The sequence below is a fragment of the Microcaecilia unicolor genome, chromosome 6 (genome assembly GCF_901765095.1).
Source record: "Microcaecilia unicolor chromosome 6, aMicUni1.1, whole genome shotgun sequence".
Taxonomy (NCBI): Eukaryota; Metazoa; Chordata; class Amphibia; order Gymnophiona; family Siphonopidae; genus Microcaecilia; species Microcaecilia unicolor.
The window spans coordinates 138,554,241-138,579,841 of NC_044036.1; the positions used below are offsets into that span (position 1 = coordinate 138,554,241).

Sequence of the window (25,601 nt, forward strand, 5' to 3'; positions counted from 1 at the left end):
TTCTTTTACCTACATGGACAGTGGGCAAACTAGTACATAGCTTTGCTGGAGACCTCCTAGACCCACTAGTTTGAAGTAATCAGGGTCCATTCTTGGAAGAGGCTGATTCTCCCTCCTATCTATAGGGCTGGGAGGGGCCTGTCACTCCTCACTGGGGTCCGTTGAGGGCACCGGAGGGGATGATGTTACAGGCTGTAGCACTTCTTATGCAGTCCCACTGCTTCTTTTCAAACTCCAAAGGAACAGGAAAAGGAGCAAAGTCATTCTGTTCACTTCTTCTGTTGCTCCAGTGCTGCTGCCCACCATATCCCCTAGTCCACAGTTCACTTCCTGTCTACAAATTAAGCTATGGAAATTGCCCTAATTTGTGAGTGCATTTTACCTATATACACAGTTCAACTATTATACACACACACATGTATATAACTACAAGTATGATGTTCAATTATGTATTTTTACAGGATTGCTCTAGGAGTGATGGTGTTGAAATGATTAAGATTGTTGAGTTTAATCATCATAATTTAAAGGGGGAAGGAAGGCCTAGGGGTCTAAAAAGAGAGAGGTACAAGGCTGAAGGTGTGTTCATTTATATCTGGTCTACAATGCAGCCATGGGCTTTACTTCTGCCATTGTTCAATCCACCACTGTTAAGCTACTCCATAATGCCCGCAGATTTGACCACGTTACTTCCCCTTCTCCGCTTTCCTTATCTGCTCAAATACAATTTAAAATCCTTGCACTTGCCTTCAAATCCACACTTTCTTCTGCTCCTTCCTACCTCCACAATCTTAACGTTTCCTTTGCTCTGCAGACCATGACTTAACCTTCCCATGCCCTCACAGATCTGAATGACCACCACCCGTGATTCAGCTTTCAGCTAGCTAGGCCCCAAATTATGGAACAATTTCTCACTCACTGTACATAATCAATCCTCGTTTCCCGCATTCAAAAAGCCTTGAACACCTCACTGTTCTCCATGACTTTCCCTCCCTCTTCTTGACTCCTTGACTTATTTTTCCTTCCTGATCTCTGGTCTATTCTCTTCCTTTACCTGGATTTTTGTTTTTATGCATTAAGGCGCTTCATGCCTTTTTGTAGGCCATAGCAGTATATCAAAACACTGAAATACATTTAGGCCTCTTTATGCATATCCATCATATTGAGTTTTGTCACTGTTGGCTTCTATAGGCTCTGCTGGGAATCGGCTCCAGGGAGCCCCCACCCTCTTAGAGAAGAGTATTTCTCACATTGGTTTTGAGCTGTCCTCACCTTCAGTATCATTAAAATTGTTCATAGTACCTGAACATTGGAGGGTGGCCAATGTAATACTGATTTTTAAAAAGGGTTCCAGGGTGATCCTGGAAATTACAGACTGATAAACATGACTTCAGTGCCAGGCAAAACACTTGCTTTTTATGGATGGACTTTACACATGAGAAAGGCCAAACCAGTCCATCTGTACAAGCTGTACATTGATTTGAACTAGGAAGAGTATTTCTAAACTCCCCAAAGGCAAACAAGCACCTTTGAGAACAAAGTCAAAGAAAAAAGAAAGAAAAAAAAAAAAACTTAAGAGACCCACTTGGTTTAAATTACATGTTTTTTTTATTATTTTTCTGTCATAACTTTTCACAGAATTCAGAAAACAGAAGAATGGATATAGCTGCAGCCTGTTTTTTTTCCCCATAAGCCCATCATGCCTAGGTTCTACTAAAACCTCCAGAATATTGCCCACAAGTCACAACCAAGAGCAGATTCACAGCCGTGAATTGGATGAGCATCGTCCTGTGGTAGTGCACTCTTCAGAAACGCAGCCAATACATCGCACTCCTGAGACGGTTGTAGTCAGGAAGCTGCTCAATGGGACCTGTGTTTACACAGCACACAACAATGAATTAGTAATACCGTAATCAAGCAATTTTTCTTGGATTTAGCTTATGTCTTTTCAGTGGTAGCTCAAAAAAGGTACATTCAGGTACTGCAAGCACTTCCCTGTCCCTACAGGGCTTATAATTTAAGTTTCTACCTCTGCAAAGGAATGTGATTTGCCCAAGATCACAAATACATCTGTGGCAGAAATGGAATTTAAACCCCTGGCTTCCCTGGTTCTCAGCCTATATGCAAATAAAATCAAGAGCACTAAACCCAAGTCACTACAGCCAGTTCATAATTCAATAATCCTGGCTGAAGATTTAATCTAATAGTTGAAAGGGTAAGCCACAAAACGATGTGGCCTGTGTCAGCCATGCTGCCATTGCACACCCCTCTCCTGTATGCCCCAGAGCCTCTCACAGGCAGGCTGCCACTGTGCTCACTTTTCCTATGCCTGCCAGGGACTAGGCTTTTTAATGTCCCGCACTGCTGACTCCTGGGGTGCTATGTGCTAGGTACAGGCCACACGTACACATCAGCCCCTGAAGTTGACAAATAATTAAATAAACAGCTGCCTATTATACAGTTGGATAATGCAGAATCAGAATTACAGTTGATGGTCAAGGACATAGCTTGTAAGTCCCTTCAAAATCAGACCTTCGTAACACCCCCTTGGTTTTTTAACTGTTCAATGAAAAATTATTTAACCACCCTCATCTGAATCTGACTTTATCTTTAGTAACAAGACTGTTGTGAAATGTCAGGGAAAGCCATCAAATAATTCTGAACACAGCTGCTTACGCAAATAACAACATACTTCTATGAAATTCTGTACCACCTGGAAGCATTTAAAAAAAAAGTGTTCTACATAAAGAAAAGCAAGCATGATCCTGTACACCCATACAAAATAAAATCGAGTTCATCAGCTGATGACTCGAGTCACCCATCTTACTGATTTTTCAGTTTTTAAAGAGGGCAGCAGCATTTTTTTATAAATTTCACTTTAACGATTTTCTCTAAATCAAAAATGGAACACTGCCTAACAACTTCGTGCCCTAGTCCCAAGTCACTTTTTTCTCTAAAACTAGATTTTCTAAAGGCCTTTGCTTACCTGAGAGAATAAAACAAAACTAAAACACAAGAAATGATCTGCGTCGTAGGCATCTTGGATTAATAAAAAGTGAAAAAACTTTAGGTAATTTTCTTCTCTGCCTCAGTTCTTGGGCAGGGTCTTTAGGAGAATGATTAAGCCACTGGATCCCCTTTGTAACTGGGATTGCCTGATAAACACGACCTCACTTACCAACACCAGCAACAGCTGGGCACCTGTCATAGAAGTACTTCGTGCAGACCTCCTTGACTCTTGTAGCATCCACAGCCTGAGTAAGATAGGCAAAGATGAGGAGACATGGCTCAGAAACAAATAGTACATCATTCACTCCGATACAGAATCTAACTATGCTGCAGAAATAAGGTCAGAGGAAGAACGCAGCCAGGTTTTTTTTTTTTTTTTTACAGAAGACATGGATAGTTAGGGTATATCTTTCTCTAGTTTAAGAAACTCATACCTAACCGTAGATATCTCAATTTCCTGTACTTCGGATTAATAGAACTTTTCAGCCAAGATCCTTTTTGCAATGCATGTTCAAAACACAAGCTAAAGTTGATTAAAGGATTTACACACTCAAGCTGTTAAAGGGCACATTTCCTGTGTGCAGTAGACCACCACGTTATTTCCTGACAAAGCTATCAAGTATCAAAACACAATGAGGAGCAGCAAGCTGAGATCCGGAGAGACCAGAAAACAGATTATATTCTATTTACATCATTTATATTCCGCCTTTAACCACAGCTGCAAAGCAGATTACACAAAGAATCACTTCTAATAGAAGGGAATTATTTACAATATAAAATTCAATCAGTACCTTATGAACATGAAGAAAAAAAAAACCCCACTCAAAAACGCTTCTGCTTCTCTCCCCAATATACCAAAAGTAACATCAACCTCCACTGCCTCTACAAACATACTTTAGTTAGGTGGACAGATTACTATTAAAATGTTGGCCTTCATCTATGGATACTGTCCCACTGAAGATAAGGGAAGAATCAATTACCTCCACTTTCCAAAGAAACTGAAGGCTTTGCCTACATTTATAATTACTTTTACCTATTTGATTATTCTTTGGTAATGTGTTCTACTTTGATGCAACTCTTTTTTTTTTTCTATTTTTTGCTAAATGTGCATTAATGCTATTTAACCCATTATTCTAAATAGGGCCTAGTCATTAGCAATGCATTAACCTGAAGAAACATGCATTAAAGGGTAAAGGTTCATGGATTTGATAAACTGCCTAAGCGGTTTACATTTGTTAAATGAAACTGGTTAATGCACATTAGTAAATGAAGCCTTTAGACTGTAAGCCTCCTGGGGCAGCGAAATGGCTATTGTACATGAAATGTAATTAGGCTTGGAAAGGCAAGTTATTAACCAGAAGTCCAAATCCAAGGTATTCTATAGGATGGCTGATTTGAAAGAACAGGGATATATTCAATGGGAACAGAATCTGGGAATAGTAGTTGATGTGCCTGACTTATGAGGGGTGATCACTCAGATGATACCATGAAGTCTATGTTCTGACGATAGCCAAGATGACTATTTGACAAGAGTCAATTCTTCCTGGAATATGTTCATCTTAAAAAAAAGAAAAGCCCCCGAGATCTATCCTTTCACAGTTCCCACCAACAATGGCCTGCTAGCACAATTAACAAGTACTCATCAGCAAAATACATACATCGATTTGGGCATCCAGTTCTTCCAAAGGAATCCTATGTCCATAGTTCAGGATGTGGCGGCCAATATCCTCACATACTGGGGTTGTTCCTATGAAAAGATTTCATTCCTTCATTTATTATAACTACAAACACTGCCCCTGAAGAGGCCCAACAACCCACCTTTATAAAGCCTTTCAGCATTTTGAATATGGACTTGAAACTGAGCCATGGAGCAGAGAAGGGTAAGGATTAAGGTTGTCAAGAATCAGAAAATATTTGCAAAACTTGGTCACCAGACACATTTTTAAGAAGTCAGGGAAAACACTTTCTTGACCATTTTTTCTGACATCACTTCTAGCCTTCTCCAACATCAAATGGGCTATGCCTTCCCTTTTTTATGAGTATTAGAACATTCTTTTTATGCCTATATCCATGAGGCATCGCCTTCTCACATACATACCATCCAGTTGGCCAGCCAAGGCAGTTTTCAAGATGTTCTTGGCTCTGTTTACCTCACTTTCTGTGACACTGGTACACAAGCGCATCCTAAAGGGGGGAAAAAGAAGAAATAAAATGTATACTCTAACCCAGGGGTCCTAAAATCCAATCCTCAAGTTCTGCAACCCAGCCTGATCGGAAGGATTTCCAAAATGAATACGTCTGAGATCTAATTGCTTTCACTGCTTCCACTGTATGCAAATTAGAGAATGACACAAGGATAGGGACCCCCGGGGATGGGAACAAAGTATTTTGAAGGCTCTTAACGAATTATTTATGTTTGAGTGATGCAGACGATGATGTTTTCATTGTTTGGAAAAACAAAAAAAAGTGCAGGCCGCAACTGGCAAAATTTGCACCGGGAAGGGGGGGGGGGGGGGGGGGGAATCTTGTGCACTCTTGCTACGAGCACATCATCTGAAAAGACATTTTCTACATCAGGAAGGACAGGAGAGCTAGACTGAGTCCCGAGATTGTTGATGACTTATTATTCATCCATGAATAAATCATAACAGTGCTTCGTATTTCTTCCCATCTAGGGCATTCAGAGTGTGTTGTATTTTGTACCCCAGGACATCTTAATAGGGTGGATTACAGTTCCTTGGGGTAGTAGAAGTCAGCTATTGTTGGGGTTAGACAGGTAGAGGGTTCTGGGGGTGGGTTATTTCAGTTGCATAAAATATTGTTCCTTTTTTATACAAAATCATAAGTGTTCAAGGCTTCTGCAGATAAGGATAGAGCCTGCAGGGACAGGGCCAAATTTCTCCGTATCATTCTCTAATGCAAATAGATCCTGAAATCCAGGCTGGGTTGTAGACCTCGAGAACTGGATTTAAGTGCCCCTGCTCTAACCCTTCCAACGGTCTCAAATGAAAAAGAGAGACTAGAACGAATTTTAGGAGTACAAACTCCTTGTGCATTCTCTCACTCAGACATGGTGTGTGTTATTGGACTGCGACAGTAAACCTGGAGATTGTTAGTAGGCATGTGTATTCCAGTTAACCAGTACAGTGGACAGGGCAGAGAACATCTCGTAAACAGAGCACTGTACCATGTTGATTTTAGTTTAACGGCTTGTTTAATCTCAGCTCTTTAGGCTGTGCTGTCCAATTACAGAACCAACGTTGCCTTCCACTCACCACTCGCCCTGGGACAAATGAAGCATGTCTTCTATGTTATGCTTATCGGTCACAAAATGGATTCCTAAGAGCCCTGTATCTGAGTAGCATGTGCTGAAGGTCTGAAAACTTTCACACATTTTATATTGTGCAGCAGAGCGAGCAACTCTGCTGGAAAGATTCTGTAAAGGAGCAAAAGACAGTTTAAAAAAAAAAAAAAAAAAAACAACCCACAAACAATTCCTTAGCAACAAAGTCTGCATTAAAGAGAACATTCAGCGATATTAGGCATCCGGTCATTTTACCCAGGAGTTTTCCTTCGGCAATGCTTGCTGCTCACCTTATCTCCTCCATAGGTGCGGTCATAGTTCCCAATTATTGAGTTGGCAACAAGAACAGCGACTTTATCTGGGCTAGTAAAGCTGGGTCCTTCAACAGCAATAGCAATATGAGCCAGAGGTAAAGAATCATCCCTGACGCGAATCTGAAACACATACAAAGTGCAGAGATAATATACAAAAGCATTATGGCAGCAAGCAAGATTCACAAGGTTCATCTGACCTTCAGTTCAATCTCTTATCACTAAGGATTCCCCTCCCCCTGCAAAACCTAAAAATAATCTCACTGGCATTTTAGTAATTAAAGGGTCTTTTTATTAAACAGTGCATGCTAAGGGACACTATAGGATGTGCAACATTTCACGTGCACACTAAGCATTAGTTAAAGTGCCCCTAAATATTTAAAACTATCAGACTATCTCCAGTTCTGCTGAGCTGCTTAAGAAAAGTGAGACCAGTAAAACTAGTCAACTATTCATCCCAGTTTATCTGCTCTCAGCTTACTTGTTAATTTCTCTTAGTGCAATGAATCATCGTCGCTCTTATCGGGAACTGAGTAACAGCTTACCTCACTGCCCGTGAAGCGACAGGGCGCCAGGACTGGCACAGTGTCAGCCTCATATTCAAAGGAAAGGCCAGCAAAGTGTCGCTGTGCGAGATCATGTAGTTCTTTATGACCGACACCTGAGAAAAGGGAGAAAGATCAATAGCAATGCTCACAATCCCACATTTCACATGGATTCCACAGCAAAGTTCTGAAATGGTGTTAATTATGCAGCACATTTAGATATAGTTTAATTATTCTGCATAATTAATTTTCCTTAAAAAAATATTTTAAAGTAGTTTTCCAACCATGCTCTGTGCCTGAATATTTAATTTTGTCATTTGGGAGTTTGGAAATTTCAGTCAGTGTGAACAAGAAAAGGCAGAGGACAGGAAAGAAGTATCAGAAACTGAGAGAATGAGGAAGACATGGGTACACAACAATGAAGAGGAAACAAAGGATCAGAGATAGGGACAAAAGAAAAGGAAAAGAAGCATGGAAAATGGAGGAAATGGAAGAGAAAAAAAAAAAATCAAGACAGACGTTCTGAAAGCCTTGGAGGAAAGAGAAATCTGGAGGGAAAACCATGCAAAATTTATGAAGACTGTACAGACACGTGATGCATCTGTTGCTAGCAGAAACTAGAGAGCTTTCAGCAGTCTGTACTATATGTTTCTCTATTATCAGCATATTTTGGTCATGTTACACTCGAAGAAAACCACACCAAAGGTGAAACAAACATTCGCAAACTAGGCCACAAATATCAAAAGGAAATAAGGCCATAAATGGCAAAAACTTCACCTCCCGCTGCTGCCAGGACCATGCGAGGAGCCTTATAGTGACCATTAATGTACTCAAGAAGAGCTGCTCGATTGAGACTCCTGAAAGATGTGAAACAGAATGAGAATGACGCTCTCAGCAGGGATTACCAGTACGGTCAGACCACAGGCAGTTGGTGGCTTGTCTGTTTGGGATGTTGAAATTAGGGCTGCACCAAATATTCATATTCGATTCAGCTCTGAATACATTATTTTTATTCATCCAAATAGCGATTTAAATTCAAATACAAATAATTCAGGCCTCTACTGTGCTAAATCCTACTGAAATAAACACTTGATCTCTAATTTCACATTGCTTCTTTTATTGCTTATGTTAAAGCTCAATACCCTTTATTTGTATTCAGTATTCATATTCGGCCAAATAATATTTTTCATTATTTGTATTTGGCCAAATAGTAAGTGAACAAGCAACAGAGTGCTGCTATTCCACCCTGCCAGAATGCTCAGTGCTGCCCTGTACTTTTTTATGAAAAAACAAAACAAAAAAAACCCCCAATGTGACAGAGGTTATGCCCAGCAGAGGTGTGAATAAATGCAGCAGCAACAATAAAATCCCACATTCTGCCTTTACAGAAAAATGTTCCTTTCTGCTATTTGTGCTCATTAAAATTTTGTAATAATTTTTCTTTTATTTATGCATTTAACACTATTACACAAGCAATAATCTTGTTACATGTAATACAGGAATCAAAAGAACTCAGATAAAGATTTAACATATACACTCTTTTACAGAGATTAATCAACGGAAAAACAAAATAATTCACTTTTGCCCCTTCCTTAGACCACAAAAATTGGGAGGAGTGGAGAGTAAATCAGGGAGATCAAAGAAAGGAAAAAAGGTAAAACAGAGGAAAGGCTTCATGCCCGCCCACCCACCTACTATCTTTTAAGCCTTACTGATATATAGCTCTGATACCCTTTTCAGGTCTATGAAAGTTCTTAATTGATCTGGTGTAAAGAAAGCATACTTAATTCCAAGATATTTTACTCTACATTTACAAGGGTATGCTAGCAAGAAAGTTGCACCCATGGACTTCGTCTCTTCTCTCATATCTAGGAATTTCTTTCTTCTCTCTTGAGTAACTTTAGTAACGTCAGGAAAAATCCATAATTTTTGACCACAAAACTTTTGATGTATATTTTTAAAGTACAACTTTAGTATAACATTAATGTAATAATTTGTCAATAAGAAATGAAAACAGAAAACATCCTCTGCAAATTCCATTTCTCCTTTTTCAACTGGTGAAACATTGAAGTTATCAAGATTTTGCTATTTTCTGCCTTTTGTGCAGAAATTCTTCGATTAAGGTCTACACGCTTATGGATTAATAATAAAACTGTGAAAAGAAAGTCTTGATTCATTCTTCCATTTCAAGCACATTAAAAAGACAATCTATTTTGCAGCATAGCGTATAAGCACTGGAGATTCAGCTTCTCCGAGCACTCACTTTATATTTGCAGTTGTTCCCAAGACAGAACGGCCAAGAGGGGTTCCCTGGTAAGCAGTAGCATGGAGATAATCAAAGACCACATCTTCCAGGCAGCTGTCAATCTCCTCCATTTCCCGAAGAATAACCTGACGCTCCTCTTCTATTTGGGAATCCTCCAAACTGCAGTTCTGAACAACGTCGGCCAATATTTCAACAGCTAACAAAGAGAAGAATTGTATTAATTTCCACAAATGCTTTTTTTTTTGGTCTGGTTGTTTCCTGTTTCTCTTTTGGGCTTCCAGTTCAATAAGAATTAGCCTTCAATTATGCTATGGCACCGTGAACCTTCATCCTCAACTTTCCCCATCTAGCCTAACAATTACAGAACAGTCACGGCCACAGACCGCGGCTCACTCCAAAGCTTGACACAGGTGTATCTTTGCATAATGACAGAAATTCACCCCTTCTGCAGCACATTCAGGAGTGGAAATTTCCTCCCAGTGAGACTCCAGTGCATACCAACCTACCTAACCAGAGAAGCAAAAGCCAAGTTTGGTAATCAAAATTCACACCCATTAAAGTGCACAGCACTGGACTCACAACCCCAGTTAACAGTAGTTAAAAATCCTATTGACTGAGCACTGTGCAAAAGTTCAGATCTCCAAGGAGGGCAGCAAATCTACTTCTAGCTCAAGTAAATTTGTACTTTTTTTATTATAATTCTTCAGGCAGTGCCACAGAATCTGATGAATTACCATAACAGAGGCATCTGATTGGGAAATTCTCATTTATGATCATCTGTATAACAATGCAGTGGAGGAGTGGCCTAGTGGTTAGAGCACTGGTCTTGCAATCCAGAGGTGGCCAGTTCAAATCCCACTGCTGCTCTTTGTGAGCATGGGCAAGTCACTTAACCCTCCATTGCCTCAGGTACAAACTTAGATTGTAAGCCCTCCTGGGACAGAGAAATATCCAGAGTACCTGAATGTAACTCACATTGAGCTACTACTGAAAAAGGTGTGAGCAAAAATCTAAATAAATGCAGTCACTGTGGATCACTCAGATGCAGCTTGTAGGAGGTAACTTGCAACACTGCTCTGTACATGGCAGATCTCAAGGGCCCAAGAAACTGCTAAAAGCAGTTCAAAAAGTTTCAAGGCTAACCACAAGTGCATACTGATTTATTAACCTATATTTCTGAAATGCTGCAAAAAAAAAAAAAGCGAGTAGTGTTCCATTAAAGTTACAGTGACAGCACAAAGCTCTGTACATATTAACCCCTAAGTCACATGCAATCACCAATGCCATCAGTAAAACAGCAACAGCCATAATTCTTAAGGTTTCCTTCCTTTATTCTTTACCCCTTTCACTTGTATTCATTCCTCCATTCTTTTAACCCCATCTAACTACAAAACTGTGATTCAGACACTCATAATTCAGCAATAGATTCCCCGTAATTGAGTGTTAAAAATCCATATTCCCACTCAGAGAGAATCGGCCTTTCTTTTAACAGCAACAAGGCACTGAACACAGCTCACACGTGACAGCATGTAATACTTTGCACACCTTTGGGCAGATCCTTGGACTGCGCTTTCATGTAGATTGCAGTCTGCTCACGAGATGTATAAGCATTAAGGTGGGCACCCAAGCTTGCTACTTCTTGTTCTAGGACGGCCTGAGGACGTTTTTTGGTGCCCTGAAAGAAAATACGTACAGTATCATTTCTATATGCTGGAAGAATGAAGAGTTACATATAAACTGACATGCTGTTGCTCATTTACGTTAGCAGTTACCATAGAAATTGCTATTTAGACTACTCTTTCTTCCCCAAATGCTGTGGAGTATGACAAAAACAAACCAAATCAAAGGCTTTGCTGAAAATCAAGTAGGCTAGGTAATTAAACGATCCTCACACAAGTGGCGAACTGGATTGCAAACTGGTTGACAGATGACATAAAGAGGAAACGAAAAGTGACAGTGGAGTGACTCAGGGCACTGGAGCTGACTGTATTCAATATATTAAGTACATAAGTACATAAGTAGTGCCATACTGGGAAAGACCAAAGGTCCATCTAGCCCAGCATCCTGTCACCGACAGTGGCCAATCCAGGTCAAGGGCACCTGGCACGCTCCCCAAACGTAAAAACATTCCAGACAAGTTATACCTAAAAATGAGGAATTTTTCCAGTCCATTTAATAGCGGTCTATGGACTTGTCCTTTAGGAATCTATCTAACCCCTTTTTAAACTCCGTCAAGCTAACCGCCCGTACCACGTTCTCCGGCAATGAATTCCAGAGTCTAATTACACGTTGGGTGAAGAAAAATTTTCTCCGATTCGTTTTAAATTTACCACACTGTAGCTTCAACTCATGCCCTCTAGTCCTAGTATTTTTGGATAGCGTGAACAGTCGCTTCACATCCACCCGATCCATTCCACTCATTATTTTATACACTTCTATCATATCTCCCCTCAGCCGTCTCTTCTCCAAGCTGAAAAGCCCTAGCCTTCTCAGCCTCTCTTCATAGGAAAGTCGTCCCATCCCCACTATCATTTTCGTCGCCCTTCGCTGTACCTTTTCCAATTCTACTATATCTTTTTTGAGATACGGAGACCAGTACTGAACACAATACTCCAGGTGCGGTCGCACCATGGAGCGATACAACGGCATTATAACATCCGCACACCTGGACTCCATACCCTTCCTAATAACACCCAACATTCTATTCGCTTTCCTAGCCGCAGCAGCACACTGAGCAGAAGGTTTCAGCGTATCATCGACGACGACACCCAGATCCCTTTCTTGATCTGTAACTCCTAACGCGGAACCTTGCAAGACGTAGCTATAATTCGGGTTCCTCTTACCCACATGCATCACTTTGCACTTGTCAACATTGAACTTCATCTGCCACTTGCACGCCCATTCTCCCAGTCTCGCAAGGTCCTCCTGTAATCGTTCACATTCCTCCTGCGACTTGACGACCCTGAATAATTTTGTGTCATCGGCGAATTTAATTACCTCACTAGTTATTCCCATCTCTAGGTCATTTATAAATACATTAAAAAGCAACGGACCCAGCACAGACCCCTGCGGGACCCCACTAACTACCCTCCTCCACTGAGAATACTGGCCACGCAATCCTACTCTCTGCTTCCTATCTTTCAACCAGTTCTTAATCCATAATAATACCCTACCTCCGATTCCATGACTCTGCAATTTCTTCAGGAGTCTTTCGTGCGGCACTTTGTCAAACGCCTTCTGAAAATCCAGATATACAATATCAACCGGCTCCCCATTGTCCACATGTTTGCTTACCCCCTCAAAAAAATGCATTAGATTGGTGAGGCAAGACTTCCCTTCACTAAATCCGTGCTGACTTTGTCTCATCAGTCCATGTTTTTGTATATGCTCTGCAATTTTATTCTTAATAATAGCCTCCACCATCTTGCCCGGCACCGACGTCAGACTCACCGGTCTATAATTTCCCGGATCTCCTCTGGAACCTTTCTTAAAAATCGGAGTAACATTGGCTACCCTCCAGTCTTCCGGTATTACACTCGATTTTAGGGACAGATTGCATATTTCTAACAGTAGCTCCGCAAGTTCATTTTTTAGTTCTATTAATACTCTGGGATGAATACCATCAGGTCCCGGTGATTTACTACTCTTCAGCTTGCTGAACTGACCCATTACATCCTCCAAGGTTACAGAGAATTTGTTTAGTTTCTCCGACTCCCCCGCTTCAAATATTCTTTCCGGCACCGGTGTCCCCCCCAAATCCTCCTCGGTGAAGACCGAAGCAAAGAATTCATTTAATTTCTCCGCTACGGCTTTGTCCTCCTTGATCGCCCCTTTAACACCATTTTCGTCCAGCGGCCCAACCGACTCTTTGGCCGGTTTCCTGCTTTTAATGTATCTAAAAAAGTTTTTACTATGTATTTTTGCTTCCAACGCTAATTTCTTCTCAAAGTCCTTTTTTGCCCTCCTTATCTCCGCTTTGCATTTGGCTTGGCATTCCTTATGATCTATCCTGTTACTTTCAGTTGGTTCTCTTCTCCACTTTCTGAAGGATTGTTTTTTGGCTCTAATGATTTCCTTTATCTTACTGTTTAGCCACGCCGGCTGACGTTTAGTCTTTTTTCCCTTTTTTCTAATACGTGGAATATATTTGTCCTGAACCTCCAGGATGGTGATATTCCTGAAGAGTTAAAAGGAAAATGTCTTTTCACAGATGACATGAAGATTCCCAACAGAATGAATGACATAAGTGACCTACAAAAAAAATCAAAAGAATGGTTTAAGATCTGGCAGTTAAAATTGAAATAAAAAAAAGTGCAGTGATGCACTTGGGATGCAGAAATTCAAAGAACCTGTATGTGACAGGATGCAAGAGGTTGATATGCACAGACCAGGAGACAGACTGTGTGGGGGTGATCTCAAGGTGGCCAAACAATGTGACAAGGCAATGGCCAAACCAGAAGGATGCTAGGGTGCATAGAGAGAGCCATAACCAGCAGAAGAAAAGAGGTGCTGATGCCCCTGTACAGGTTGCTGGTGAGGCTCCACTTGGAGTACTGTGTCCAGTTTTGGAGGACATATCTAGCCAGACATAAAAAATGATATGAAGCAGTTCAGAGGAATGTGACAAAAACGGTATGGAGGTTTATGAGAAGAGACTTGAAGACCTGAACACATAAACCCTAGAGGAAAGGAGGGATGGGGAGATATGATAGGCATCTAAACACTTGAAAAATATTAATATACAAACATCTTTTTCAGACTTGGAAAAGGTAGAACTAGAGGACATAAACTGAGGTTGTAGCATGGTAAATGTAGGAGTAACATCAGGAAATACTTTTTCAAAGAGAGGGTGGTGGATACCTGAATACCTTCCTGGGGGGGCGTGATGGACCATAAAAAGTGACTGAATTCAAAAGTTTCAAGTTTATTAAAATTTTCTATCCCGCCCATAGGAATTCCATCTAGGCAGTGTACAATCTAAAATGAAAAGGGATAAAATGGTTTCCAAACAAAAGCCTATTAAACACATTCGGAAGAAGGGAGAACGCCATTTTATGATAGCAAAATGGGGATGGGTAAACAGAAAAGGTATACTGCACTGCCCTCCAGCGATCTAACCGATTTCAGGAATAAAAGCATATGGATTAGAAGTACAGGAATAAGCGTCTTGGAAAAGAAATGTTTTAAGGTTGGTTTTAAAACGTGTTAAGAGACTGGAAATGTCTCAGGTGATTTGGCAGAACATACTGAGGAGTTTCCGGCAGCACATAGGGGGCCAAAAGATTGCTCTCTATCTCCACCTGCTGGTAGATGGACACAACCAGTCTATGGATTGATCTGCTAGATGATATGGAATTCCACAGTTCTGGGGCTTGTACAGAAAAAAATGGCATGCCTGACATGTTTATGATGAAAACTCTTCGTAAGATGGCACACTGAGTAACATAGTAGATGACGGCAGAAAAAGACCTGCACGGTCCATCCAGTCTGCCCAACAAGATAAACTCATATGTGCTACTTTTTGTGTATACCTTACCTTGATTTGTACCTGTCCTTTTCAGGGCACAGACCGTATAAGTCTGCCCAGTACTATCCCCGCCTCCCACCACCGGTTCTGGCACAGACCGTATAAGTCTGTCCAGCACTATCCCCACCTCCCAACCACCAGTCCCGCCTCATGCAGATTTGAGGGCTCTAGGTGGGAAATAAGGGATTAAATGTCATGCTAGATATAAGGGTTCATCGGAGGTACGAATTTTAAATACTAATAACAGTAATTTAAATGTAACCCAAGGCATGGGATAAACAGAGAGGATCCCTACATAGAAAGAACATGGAATCAAATTAAATGACTTTCACAAAAGCAGCATGTTTAACTCTGGTCACAAATTTATTTACTTAGCTGGCACTATCCTCTGTTCTAGGAAAGTAACAATAAAACATACATTTGTAAAATCAAAACAAAGTTAAAACGTGCCAGACTCCGTGACAAAAACTAACCCCAAGTAAACAGAATAAGAGAGTGGAGGTAGTGAATGCTAATCTCTCTCATGAATATTCATTGTTGGTATCCTGAAAACCTGACTGGTTGGGGTGCCTCCAGGACCAGGTTTGGGAACCACTGGCTTAGCTAATCAAAAGACCAAAGCAATTTGTGAAATGTCAAAATTCACCAGAGAGAGACTTTGTTTAGGACAACACATGGGTCTGAAATAATCAAAGGACAATTCTTACCTTAAATGTTAGGTGTTCAAGGAAATACGCTGTACCGTTGTTTTTCTCAGTTTCATAGCGGCTTCCAGCCCCAATCCATACACCCACCTAGCAGAGGAAATTTTTTTAACACAGTATTTGAAAACAGCAGATACAGAAAGAAAATATCCATTCACTTCCAGCTCTCTTCTGTATTTAAATTTGAACGATTAATTTAAATGTGGCTGGTTGGCCACACTAAGGTGCTAAAAGCAGAGCAAAGCACTTCAATAAATCCCACAAAACTCTTCACTGGTAATTGGATCAATGAAGCCAAGGAATTAATCTCTCATGAAAACAACTGTATTTAATTTATCACTCAACACTGGATAGAATAAAATTCATTGTGTGTGTTCATAGCCTTGAGGCTAATACATTTAATAACATCTCAAAAACAGAAGCCTAGTTAGCTATATTGTCCAGATAATTCATAAAGGTGGTTAAGAGGATTTTTAAAAATAAGGCAGATATCTGTACCCCCATGGCAAACTACTCAGGTTCATGGGTGACCGACATTGTAGAAAACTCTCCGACATCAATACACAATTAAGGTGTCAATTTTTAAGCAAATACATGTACGTAATTTGTCAAGAGCAAGTAGTTTTACCAAAATGTGTTACATGAACTTTAAAAGACTAAATAAATGCAATAACCACGTTTGTGTGTTTGTTCTTGCCTTTGGGTTTTGGAAAATGTTTTTAAACATTTTCATTTCTGTTATCATTTTGGTTGAACTTTTGTTTCAGGTAAGTGGTTGATCAACATCCCTAACAAATACTTTGGATTTGGACTTTAGATTCAATAACTTTTCTTTACAAACCCAACCTCAAGGCAAGTTATATTTGGGTAGTTGTAATGGTAGGATTTTAGAGATTGCTTTTCAACTCTATTTAAGTGACTGGCAGTGCATTTGCTCATTAAAATGATTGTTTAACTTTGTGTGAAAATAAGTTGGAATGTAGAAGGTAAGACACAGCTGTAATTAATTTGGTATGTGAAGGGAGAGGTGGAGCCTGTTTCAAGTTCAGACTGGCCACCTGGCCTAAGAAACATGTGACCACATTCCCACAGTATGGCTTGTTTACCTAAACAGATAAATTCTCAAGCATTCTGTAATTTTCCTTAGCTCTGAACATGAGTTCTAAGCCTAATAAAAAAGGAAGTTTCTATCAGTGAAATTGGGAGCTTGACTGTAAGTAACATACGAACTGCGCAGAGAACCATATTTCCTGGTCAAAGAAACTCCTGGCTTTCGCTGTGAACAGGCCCCACCCCCAGCTGATGATAAGAGCCTGGATGATGTAAGGACCAGTAATGTATATATAGTGTATGTATATTACTTTTCCTGGTCTAGAAACTCCTAGCATTGCTTGGATTTAGGGACCAGTGATGTAATGATTGAAAAAAGAAAACAATACCTATAAACAGTTATATAGCTTAATCATTGTATATCTTAGAACCTCTAATAAAAGTTTCATTTACCTAATACGAATCTAAAAGAATCCACAGCAATTGCTGAGTAGTCTGTGTTAGGTCTGTGTCAGTGAGGCAGGCTGTAAAACCAGGTCAGAACAGTAGTGTAGGTATATCCTACAATAACGGCTGGATTCTATAAATGGCACCCAGAAAAGATCAGCACTAGGCGTGATTATATAAAGGCCATGTGCCCTTTATAGAAATGTGCATAGCACCAGACTTACACCTGCTGAAACCTGATGTAAATGTTGGTGCCCAAGTGGGACTCACTGACCCATTATTCAGTAACGAAGTGTGCCACTTTTTGGAACACCCCCTGATATGCCCATGGCTGCACCCCCTTTTGAGATACACAGTATGGGATGTAGGTGCTCCGTGTTATAGAATAGCGCGCAAAAGCAAAGAAGCAGATCTGAAGAAAATCTTCTATTTAAAAAGATTTTATTCACTACAATATCTTGACAGGCCCAAATTTGGACGCCATATATAGAATCCGAGGGTAAGTGGCCTAATTACCCTTATTTAATGCATAAAAAAAAAACCAATCCTTAACATGTTAAATCCTGTGTTTAACACCTAATAGAGAATTTTATAATCCAGAGGAAGGGTTTGACGACTACTCACTGCAGTTAATGTACATTAACTGAAAAACTAGCAGATAATGCAAAGCGTCAACTATGCCTCAAAAGCGTAGCTACCTGCATCCAGGATATCTGTCACAGTGTTAAAGTGTATCATTACTTTGTTAACATGTTGGGACATCACAATTGACTTCCTCAAAATACCAAGATTTCCCCACAAACATTACTGCTGAATTTTACGTTCCAACTTGATATCCTTTACAAATTAATTACGAAACCTTACTGCGCTTTTAAACAGGCCCCTAAGTTTATAGCTGTGGGAATGGAGCGTGAAGTGAGTGGCACAAGGTCACAAGCAGCATGTGTGAAAAGCATCCTGTGAGAATTCTGCTGCTCTAACCACTAGGCTGCTCCTTCGTCATGCATCTGTGTAAAGTGAGTTACTAGAGTTGTTCAAGAACTCAGTGCAATGTTACAGTACCGTATCAAGAACCTGGGACATTTCCATTTGGGCCATCAGAGTAGTTTAAAACCTTTCACCTATGTAAGCCAGCACTGCAGAACTAGAGGCAGTAAGCAGGCCAGCAATACAGGCCACCATATGCTCCCATTCTCCTCTTCTCTATGTATTTGCTTTCTATCAAAAACGTAGGCTGAGGAGGGAAGTACAGCAGAAGGGTCTGGGAGAATATGCTCTCTTTTCCCCTGTACAGATAGCTTTCTGGACTCTTCTGAAGATGGGAAGTAGAGAGAGTATCACAGAGAACTACAGGACAGGAACCTAGTTTGAGCAGGGAGGGCTCAAGATGCAGGACAGAACAAAGTAGGTAGAACCCCCCCCCCCACACACACACACACACACAATAAAAACAGCAAGCAGCTGGCAAGGAAAAGGGGAGAGGATTGAAAGTTTTTGAGACTGGTGCCTTGGTCTTTTGAGTGCTCTACTAAACTCAGTTCTGCTTTTCCCTAACCATGAGAAACTTACAATCTTTTTTGTGTCAGAAATCCTAATAGTAGATGTGCAAACACAAACGAAAAAAATTTAGACATGATCAAACATGGATTCTGATCCCAAGCAACAATTACAGCCAACAAAAATTATATTAGTAAATTACCAGAGGGGAAAAACACATTTTTATTCTGACTTCCTGACACAGAGAAATTCACAGATAAAATATTATCAGTACTATATCACATGCATATGATTTTTTAAAAACTGAACTATAAACTTACTGTGCAGGTGGCATGGCCAGAATCCTCTGAGGCAATATGCAAACCATTCTCTAGCTTGGACACCTGGGTCTCAGGAATGTTATGGAGTGCCTGAGCATATGAAGCAGCAGTACGACTTCTCTGTAATCCCAATAAGGCTGGCTATTAAAACACAGAAAATAATGCACAATAAAGACCATACAGCTTATCCAGTTTGCCTACCCATATCAACTACTAAGTTGTACAATCTCGTCCTATCCCTCAGAACATAATAGCTATACTAGATCAGACCAATGGTCCATCTAGTCCAAGATCCTGCTTCCAACAGTGGCCAATTCAGGTCACAAGTACCTGACAGAAACCTAATTAGTAGCAACTTTCCATGCTACCAATCCCTGGGCAAGCAATGGCTTTCCCCAAATCCATCTCAATAACAGGCTATGGACTTTTCCTCCACGAACTTGTCCAACCGTTTTTAAACCCAGATATACTAACTGCTGTTACCACATACTCTGGCAGTGAATTCCAGAACTTAACTATTCTTTGAGTGGAAAAAAGTTTCATCCTATTTGTTTTAAAATTATTTCCATGTAATTTCATTGTGTCCCCTGGTCTTTGTAGTTTTTGAAAGACTGAAAAATGGATTCACTTCTACCTGTTCTACACCACTCAGGGTTTTAAAGACATCAATCAAATCCCCCCTTAGCTGTCTCTTTTCCAAGCTGAAGAGTCCTAACCTCTTTAGCCTTTCCTCATATGGGAAGAGTTCCAGCTCCTTTATTATTTTGGTCGCTCTTCTTTGAACCTTTTCTAAATCTGCTATATCTTTTTTGACATACGGCAATCAGAATTGAACACAGTACTCACAGTGAGGTCACACCATAGCCTGATACAGAGGCATTATAATATTTTTGGTCTTGTTTTGCATCCCTTTCCTAATAATTCCTAGTATCCTGTTTGCTTTTGTGGTCGCTGCACACAGGGAAGAAGATTTCAGTGTATTGTCTACAATGACACCTAGATCTTTTCAGTGCTGACTCCTAAGATGGACCCTAGCATCAGGTAATTATAATTTGGATTATTCTTCCCAATGTGTATCACTTTGCATTTGTCCACACTAAATTTTTACAGAAATTAGGAAAGCTTGCAAACTGCGTTTGTTCCATGCATTCTTGAATCCAGATACTGTCTCTTCACCATTCCACCAGGAGGCTCTTTGATGCATCCATCACCCTTTCTATAAAGAAATGTTTCCTTAAATTATTTTTGAGTCTACCTCCTCTCATTGTAGGACCCCTTGTTCCAGAGCTTCTTTTTCACTGAAAAATGCCTGGCTCCTCTACATTAGAGAGTTGCATGGGGGTCAGAAATTTCACCCATCCCAGTGGAATCTATGCCAAACCCGCTAAGATCCATTCCCATAATTAATCTCCTCCATCCCCACCTTTACCCGCAGACGTCAGTGCTATTATTTACTTTCTCACAGCCCTCTGTTTCCCTCTCAACCCCAAAAGCCTCCCATGGTTTTTTTTGGATGATATTCACTATTCAATCAATAAGTGTTTCAAGTCTCAATCTGGTGTTCCAGCTGCCTCTCTGGGCATTCCAAGCCTCATTCCGGTGCTCTAAATACCTCTCTCTCAGTATATTACAAACCTCATTCTGGAGCTACCAGAGATTTTGACTGCACTCTCATAAGAGTCCCACAGTAACTTCTTACATTCTGCAGGAATCCCATTCAGCTCTCTACTCTGCATTTATACTTTGGAAGTATCTTCCTTGTTCCATTTTTCCTCCTGAGTACACATATTTAAATCTTTAATTCTGCCCCTGAAGGAAATCACTATTTGCCTGAAACTCCAAAACTAAAGCAACAAAATGATCAGCAGCGCATGTGGTGAAACTATCAGTATTCCAATGTCTTTTTGTTTGAAACCCTATAGTAGTTCATTTTCAATCAGGGCTTGCTAAGCCTGTCCGGGTGAACCCAAAGTCAGCTGAATTTTCAACGTATCGCAACGAATATCCATGCAATAAATCTGTATATTTATATAAATGGTTATCCATATAGTAAGTCTGCATATGCTGTTAAAGGTGGGCCATCGTTTGCAAGATATTCTCAATACCTCTCCTTTCACATTTTTCCTATAATATACATTAAGTTGGTCTACACCGTATTGTACATAAGAGGAACCAGGTCCTAAGGATGAGGCAGTGCAGCAAGACTCTATTAAAATCACCCCGACAGGTTTCTAAGACTGAATGTCGCGAGCTCAGGCTGGACCCGGGATTTACCTACTTCCCCCAAAGCGCTCTGTGACCTTCCTCGGGGCACCGCGTCCCCGCCGGGGAATGCAGGCCTCAGTCGCCTGCCCCTCCCCATTCCCCCAGCCTCCAGAGCCTAAGCCCCACCCCCTACCTCCCCCCGCCGTTAAGGAACCGGCTTCTCACCGAGCAGGTCCGAAAAAGAGCTTTGGTCACCGCCGCCCCGCCAGTTCGACATACAGAAGCCGCCATCTCCCTGTCCCGGCGCCGCCGTGACAACAGATGACAGAGATAGAGGGAGCATGCGCAGTGTGGGGGAAGACCACAGAGTGGGGCTTGGACTGGGACGGGGCGTAGAGAGCTCCCTCTAGCGTGCGGAGGTCAGAGGCAGCGCAGGAAACGTACAACCATAGACCTTCATAGGTGCACCGCCAATCCTGAGAAAATTCCTTGTATATGCTCATGGAGGGGTTATTTCCATTGGGCTTAGCACCCCCAATAATTTTGAAAAGTTGGCTTCTATGCTTAGATCCTCTATTTCAGGTACTGGGGCCCATCTTAATGAATTATCTAGGTAAAATTGATCCTTATCATAAAGGATTTTTTTAAATTTATTTATTTATTTTTTATTTCATGAGTCATTTACTTAACAGAAATACTGATCAGGAGGCATCTGTATAAGGGTGCATAAAGGCCAGGACTGGTTCTGTCAAAAACACCCCCGGCAATAATACATCTTTAAGACGAGTATTGAATCTTAATAGCTAAATCATAAGAATTCTGACACAATTTAAAAAAGTAAAAAAAATAAAATAAACATTTTTTGATAGTTAAATTTTACCATATATCCATGAAGAGATGGGTGTGTAATTCTTGCTGAATGAAGATACGAATGCACATTTATGTCAGCTGAGATCAACATCAGAGTTTAAGGCTGCTCCCTGGGATGCTTAGATTATGGGAAGGTGCTCATTTTGTGCAGCGCTCTGCTGGAGGGATTAGAGGAGGTCACTCCCTTATTTCCCCAGTGTGGTTTGTCCTCCTGAAATCAATATTGGTATATGATATTGGGGAGTAGCTTAGTGGTTAGTGCTATGGACTTTGAACATGGGGATCTGGGTTTAATTCCCACTGTAAGTCCTTGTGACCCTCCATTGCCCCAGGTACAAAATAAGTATCTGCATATAATATGTAAACCACCTTGATTACAATCACAGAAAGGTGGTATATCAAGTCCCATCCCCTACCTACATATATGATGCTTTGTTCATATTTTACATATCAATACTTGTAAAATGGATGTTCCTGCCATACATGACCAGTGTACATACATCCATTCCGGCATACATTTTACAAAAGGCTCTGCAGGGGCTGATCCTTTTCTAAAATAGTCATAGAAATTGACACGTCCAAACTTGGACGTCTCAATTCTTTTTTGCATGTTGTTTCTAAAAACTGCCTCCCATGTAACCACCTGCTCATATGGGAACAAGACATTCACAATTCATTGTAAGGTCCTTCCCATAGGGAAACAGATTACTCTGGTAGGCCCTCCCTGTCAGTCATCATTTCTTTGTTGAAAATCACCACAACGGACACCAGAGATGTAGTTCCCAAAATAATATCTGTACTTGAATCAATTTGATTAGGAAAACAATATGATTCAATAGGTAGCTCAGGGGGTGTTTTACTAAGCTGTGATAGTGTTTTTAGCTTGTGGTAGAAATCAGCTGTTGGTAAACGCCGAGACACCCATTATATTCCTATGGGCGTCTTGGCATTTACTGCCAGCTAATTTCTACCAGAAAAAAAAAATTGGAAATGATCTTGATGTACCAGGATTTACAAACTGAAACTGGAAGAATATGGAAAAAGAAATCAATGGTGGTACGAATAATAATTGGGGCTGTGGGAGCCATACTAGGAAGTCTCACAAAGAACTTAGAAATGATTAACCTGGAAGGGCTACCAACAAACCAGCTGCAAATTCTACAACAATACAATTCTTCAGACCTTGGGAATCAAACCTTGTGATGGCTTTTGAAGCTTTGATGATTTATACACACATACACATGCATGTGTTTTGTAATTTTTTTTTTTTTTTGTGAAGGATGTGTTTCGGGGCACATGCATTTGCCTGAGAGGGGCATGTAAGGGACATTTGTTCTGAGGAATAATTACATTCCTTGGTGTAGAGAGTGTTCCAGTATGCTGAGTGAAGTTAGTGGTTTCTGCCAGTAGGTGGCAATGCAGAAACATCTGGAATTCATTGCCAAAAGAGGGCACAGGAAACTATTAAGATTTGAGTATTTCAGGGAATGCGATATTGAAATTCTGTAGTATAGCATTGTTCAGTGGGTTGTTGACTTTTTTTTCCTATCACATTTGTTTATGTTCATATTAGGTTTTTAAAAAAATGTGATGTTGTTGAATTCTACTTTATTGTTTTAATCTGTATACTGCTCTGAGCAGTTTTTAATGAGTGGGTTGTAAATGGCTATAAACTCTAGAGGAAAAGTTTCAGACTGATATGGTTCCTGTTGGAAGAAAGAAGAAGCTGAAAAGTTAGTGCTCTTGGACAAAGCAGAGAGAAAGGCGTTAAGCTTGGAAATCCAAGGAGAAAGACGTCTCGAGACTGGCATGAAGGTAGTCCAGAAAGTTCCTTGTCTGAGGTGAATCAACTTCTTTGAAGGCCAGAGAGAAAGAGCGATTTTCAGAGAGATGTGGAATGATAAATAAAGGAGCAGAGAACTGTTGTAGCAAGCAAAAATATATTTCCACAGAGCTAGCTTAAGTATTAGGTAACACCAAGCGGTCACCTAGGGTGACCGCTTTGGGGAAGGGGGAGGGCAAAAAGCAATTTGTCTCAAAGCAAACCAATAGTCCTGAGAGCCACAAAAACTGAAAAGAACCATCAGCCACTGAAGATTACCCTCAATTATACATTTTTACAAAGTTGTTCTGAGAGGGTTGGTCTTGAGGCAATCATGACTGTTGAGTTTAATTATCAAAATCTCAGGGTGGGATGCCTAGGGGCCTTAAAGTTAATTGGGGGAGGGGGTAGATACAAGGCTGAAGATTCTCCTAAAGCATATAATACTGAATTTCCAACATCCAAGGTCTCCTGCGCTGGAGGTTTGTGGAAAAGGATGTGCCAACTTGTGAGCATGCAACCATTCAGTATGTAAAATCCATTTACCCAGTATTCAGCCTGTAGCGGTCACTGTTTTTAAAGCTGCTTACCGCAGTCAGCTGAATCTTACCTGGATACTCAATTCCAGGGCCATGTCCAGGCATCAACACTAGATATCCAGCCAGCTCATTTTCGAAAGTGATCGCCGGCCATCTTCCGACACAAATCGGGAGATGGCCGGCAATCTCACAAAAGCGGCCAAATCGGTATAATCAAAAGCCACTATTTCGACACCATTACCGCTTTCCCGTTGCAGAGCCAGCAAAAGTTCAAGGGGGTGTGTTGGCAGCGACACGAAGGCGGGACATGGGCAGGCATGGGCGGGGTTACAAAATGGCTGGCTTTAGCCCATAATGGGAAAAAAAAACGGCAATGAAGAGCATTTGGCCGCCTTTACTTGGTTCCTTTTTTTTCAGGTCCAAACTTCAAAAAGGTGGCTGAACTGACCACATGACCACCAGAAGGAATCGGGGATGACTCCCCCAGTACTCCCCCAGTGGTCACCAACCCCCTCCCAGCATAAAAAAACAGGTTACAAATACTTTTTTGCCAGCCTCAAATGCCATACCCACCTCCATGACAGCAGAATGTGTTCTGTCCTCCAACAGCCTTTGCCTGCTTGTGGTGTGGCTCTGGGATGAGTGTGGCACCTTTTCTGTTATTTGCACTGCAGATTCACATCAGCAATGCATTGTGGTGGGTATAGGCATTGGTAGTTGGTAGGTTCTGCTTTTCCCCCTGCTTACTGGGTCAGTGTGCGCCCTGTTTTGTTTCCTGTTGTAGTCCATGCGGTAGTGGCCATTTTTGTAAGACAGTTTTAGATCCCTTTCCTGTGTTACCCACGTCAGAGAACGTAGTTCTTACCTTGAATGGTGCTGAAAGAGGGCATTGTACACCAGTGTGCCAGCTCTAACCTACTGCTAATCTTAGTACCAGGGGACTCTTTACCAGTGGGGCACAACCTCTGATCTGCAGTTAACTGTGAGTAAACATGGTTATTTCAAGAAAGGAGTTTTTCAGAGAGATTAGTCTTCAGGTGTGAACTGGTGTGCCAAAGTTATACAGCAGCAATAAGTCTTAGAGGCTGTATGCAGGTCCCTGGAGCAGTTTTAGTGGGTGCAGTACATTTGTGGGTAGTGGGTTTTGGGGGGGGAGGGGGGCTCAGCTCCCAAAGTAAGGGAGCTATG

The 25,601-nt window shown here is 40.9% G+C and overlaps 1 protein-coding gene across 1 annotated transcript; it reads right to left on the minus strand.

Annotated features, from left to right (window-relative positions):
• Positions 1-1,582: 1,582 nt before the first annotated feature.
• Positions 1,583-21,517, minus strand: LOC115472107 (cytochrome b-c1 complex subunit 1, mitochondrial). Its single transcript, XM_030206203.1, has 13 exons — positions 21,408-21,517; positions 18,978-19,118; positions 15,667-15,753; positions 10,978-11,107; positions 9,430-9,628; positions 7,944-8,023; positions 7,167-7,282; positions 6,601-6,744; positions 6,282-6,442; positions 5,105-5,190; positions 4,665-4,753; positions 3,176-3,251; positions 1,583-1,867 (listed from the first exon to the last, which is right to left on the minus strand). The coding sequence occupies exons 1-13, from the start codon at positions 21,471-21,473 to the stop codon at positions 1,803-1,805; spliced, it is 1,440 nt and encodes a 479-aa protein (XP_030062063.1). The 5' UTR covers positions 21,474-21,517; the 3' UTR covers positions 1,583-1,802.
• Positions 21,518-25,601: the final 4,084 nt, after the last annotated feature.

Excerpts from the sequence above, each read along its gene's own strand:
- LOC115472107 (XM_030206203.1), bottom strand. The coding sequence starts at position 21,473 with ATGGCGGCTTCTGTATGTCGAACTGGCGGGGCGGCGGTGACCAAAGCT. Across the intron at positions 9,629-10,977 it reads GTCCAAGGATCTGCCCAAAG|CTGTTGAAATATTGGCCGAC; the intron begins GTGTGCAAAGTA and ends TCTCTTTGTTAG. Across the intron at positions 8,024-9,429 it reads GGAACAACTGCAAATATAAA|GAGTCTCAATCGAGCAGCTC; the intron begins GTGAGTGCTCGG and ends CACATCTTTCAG.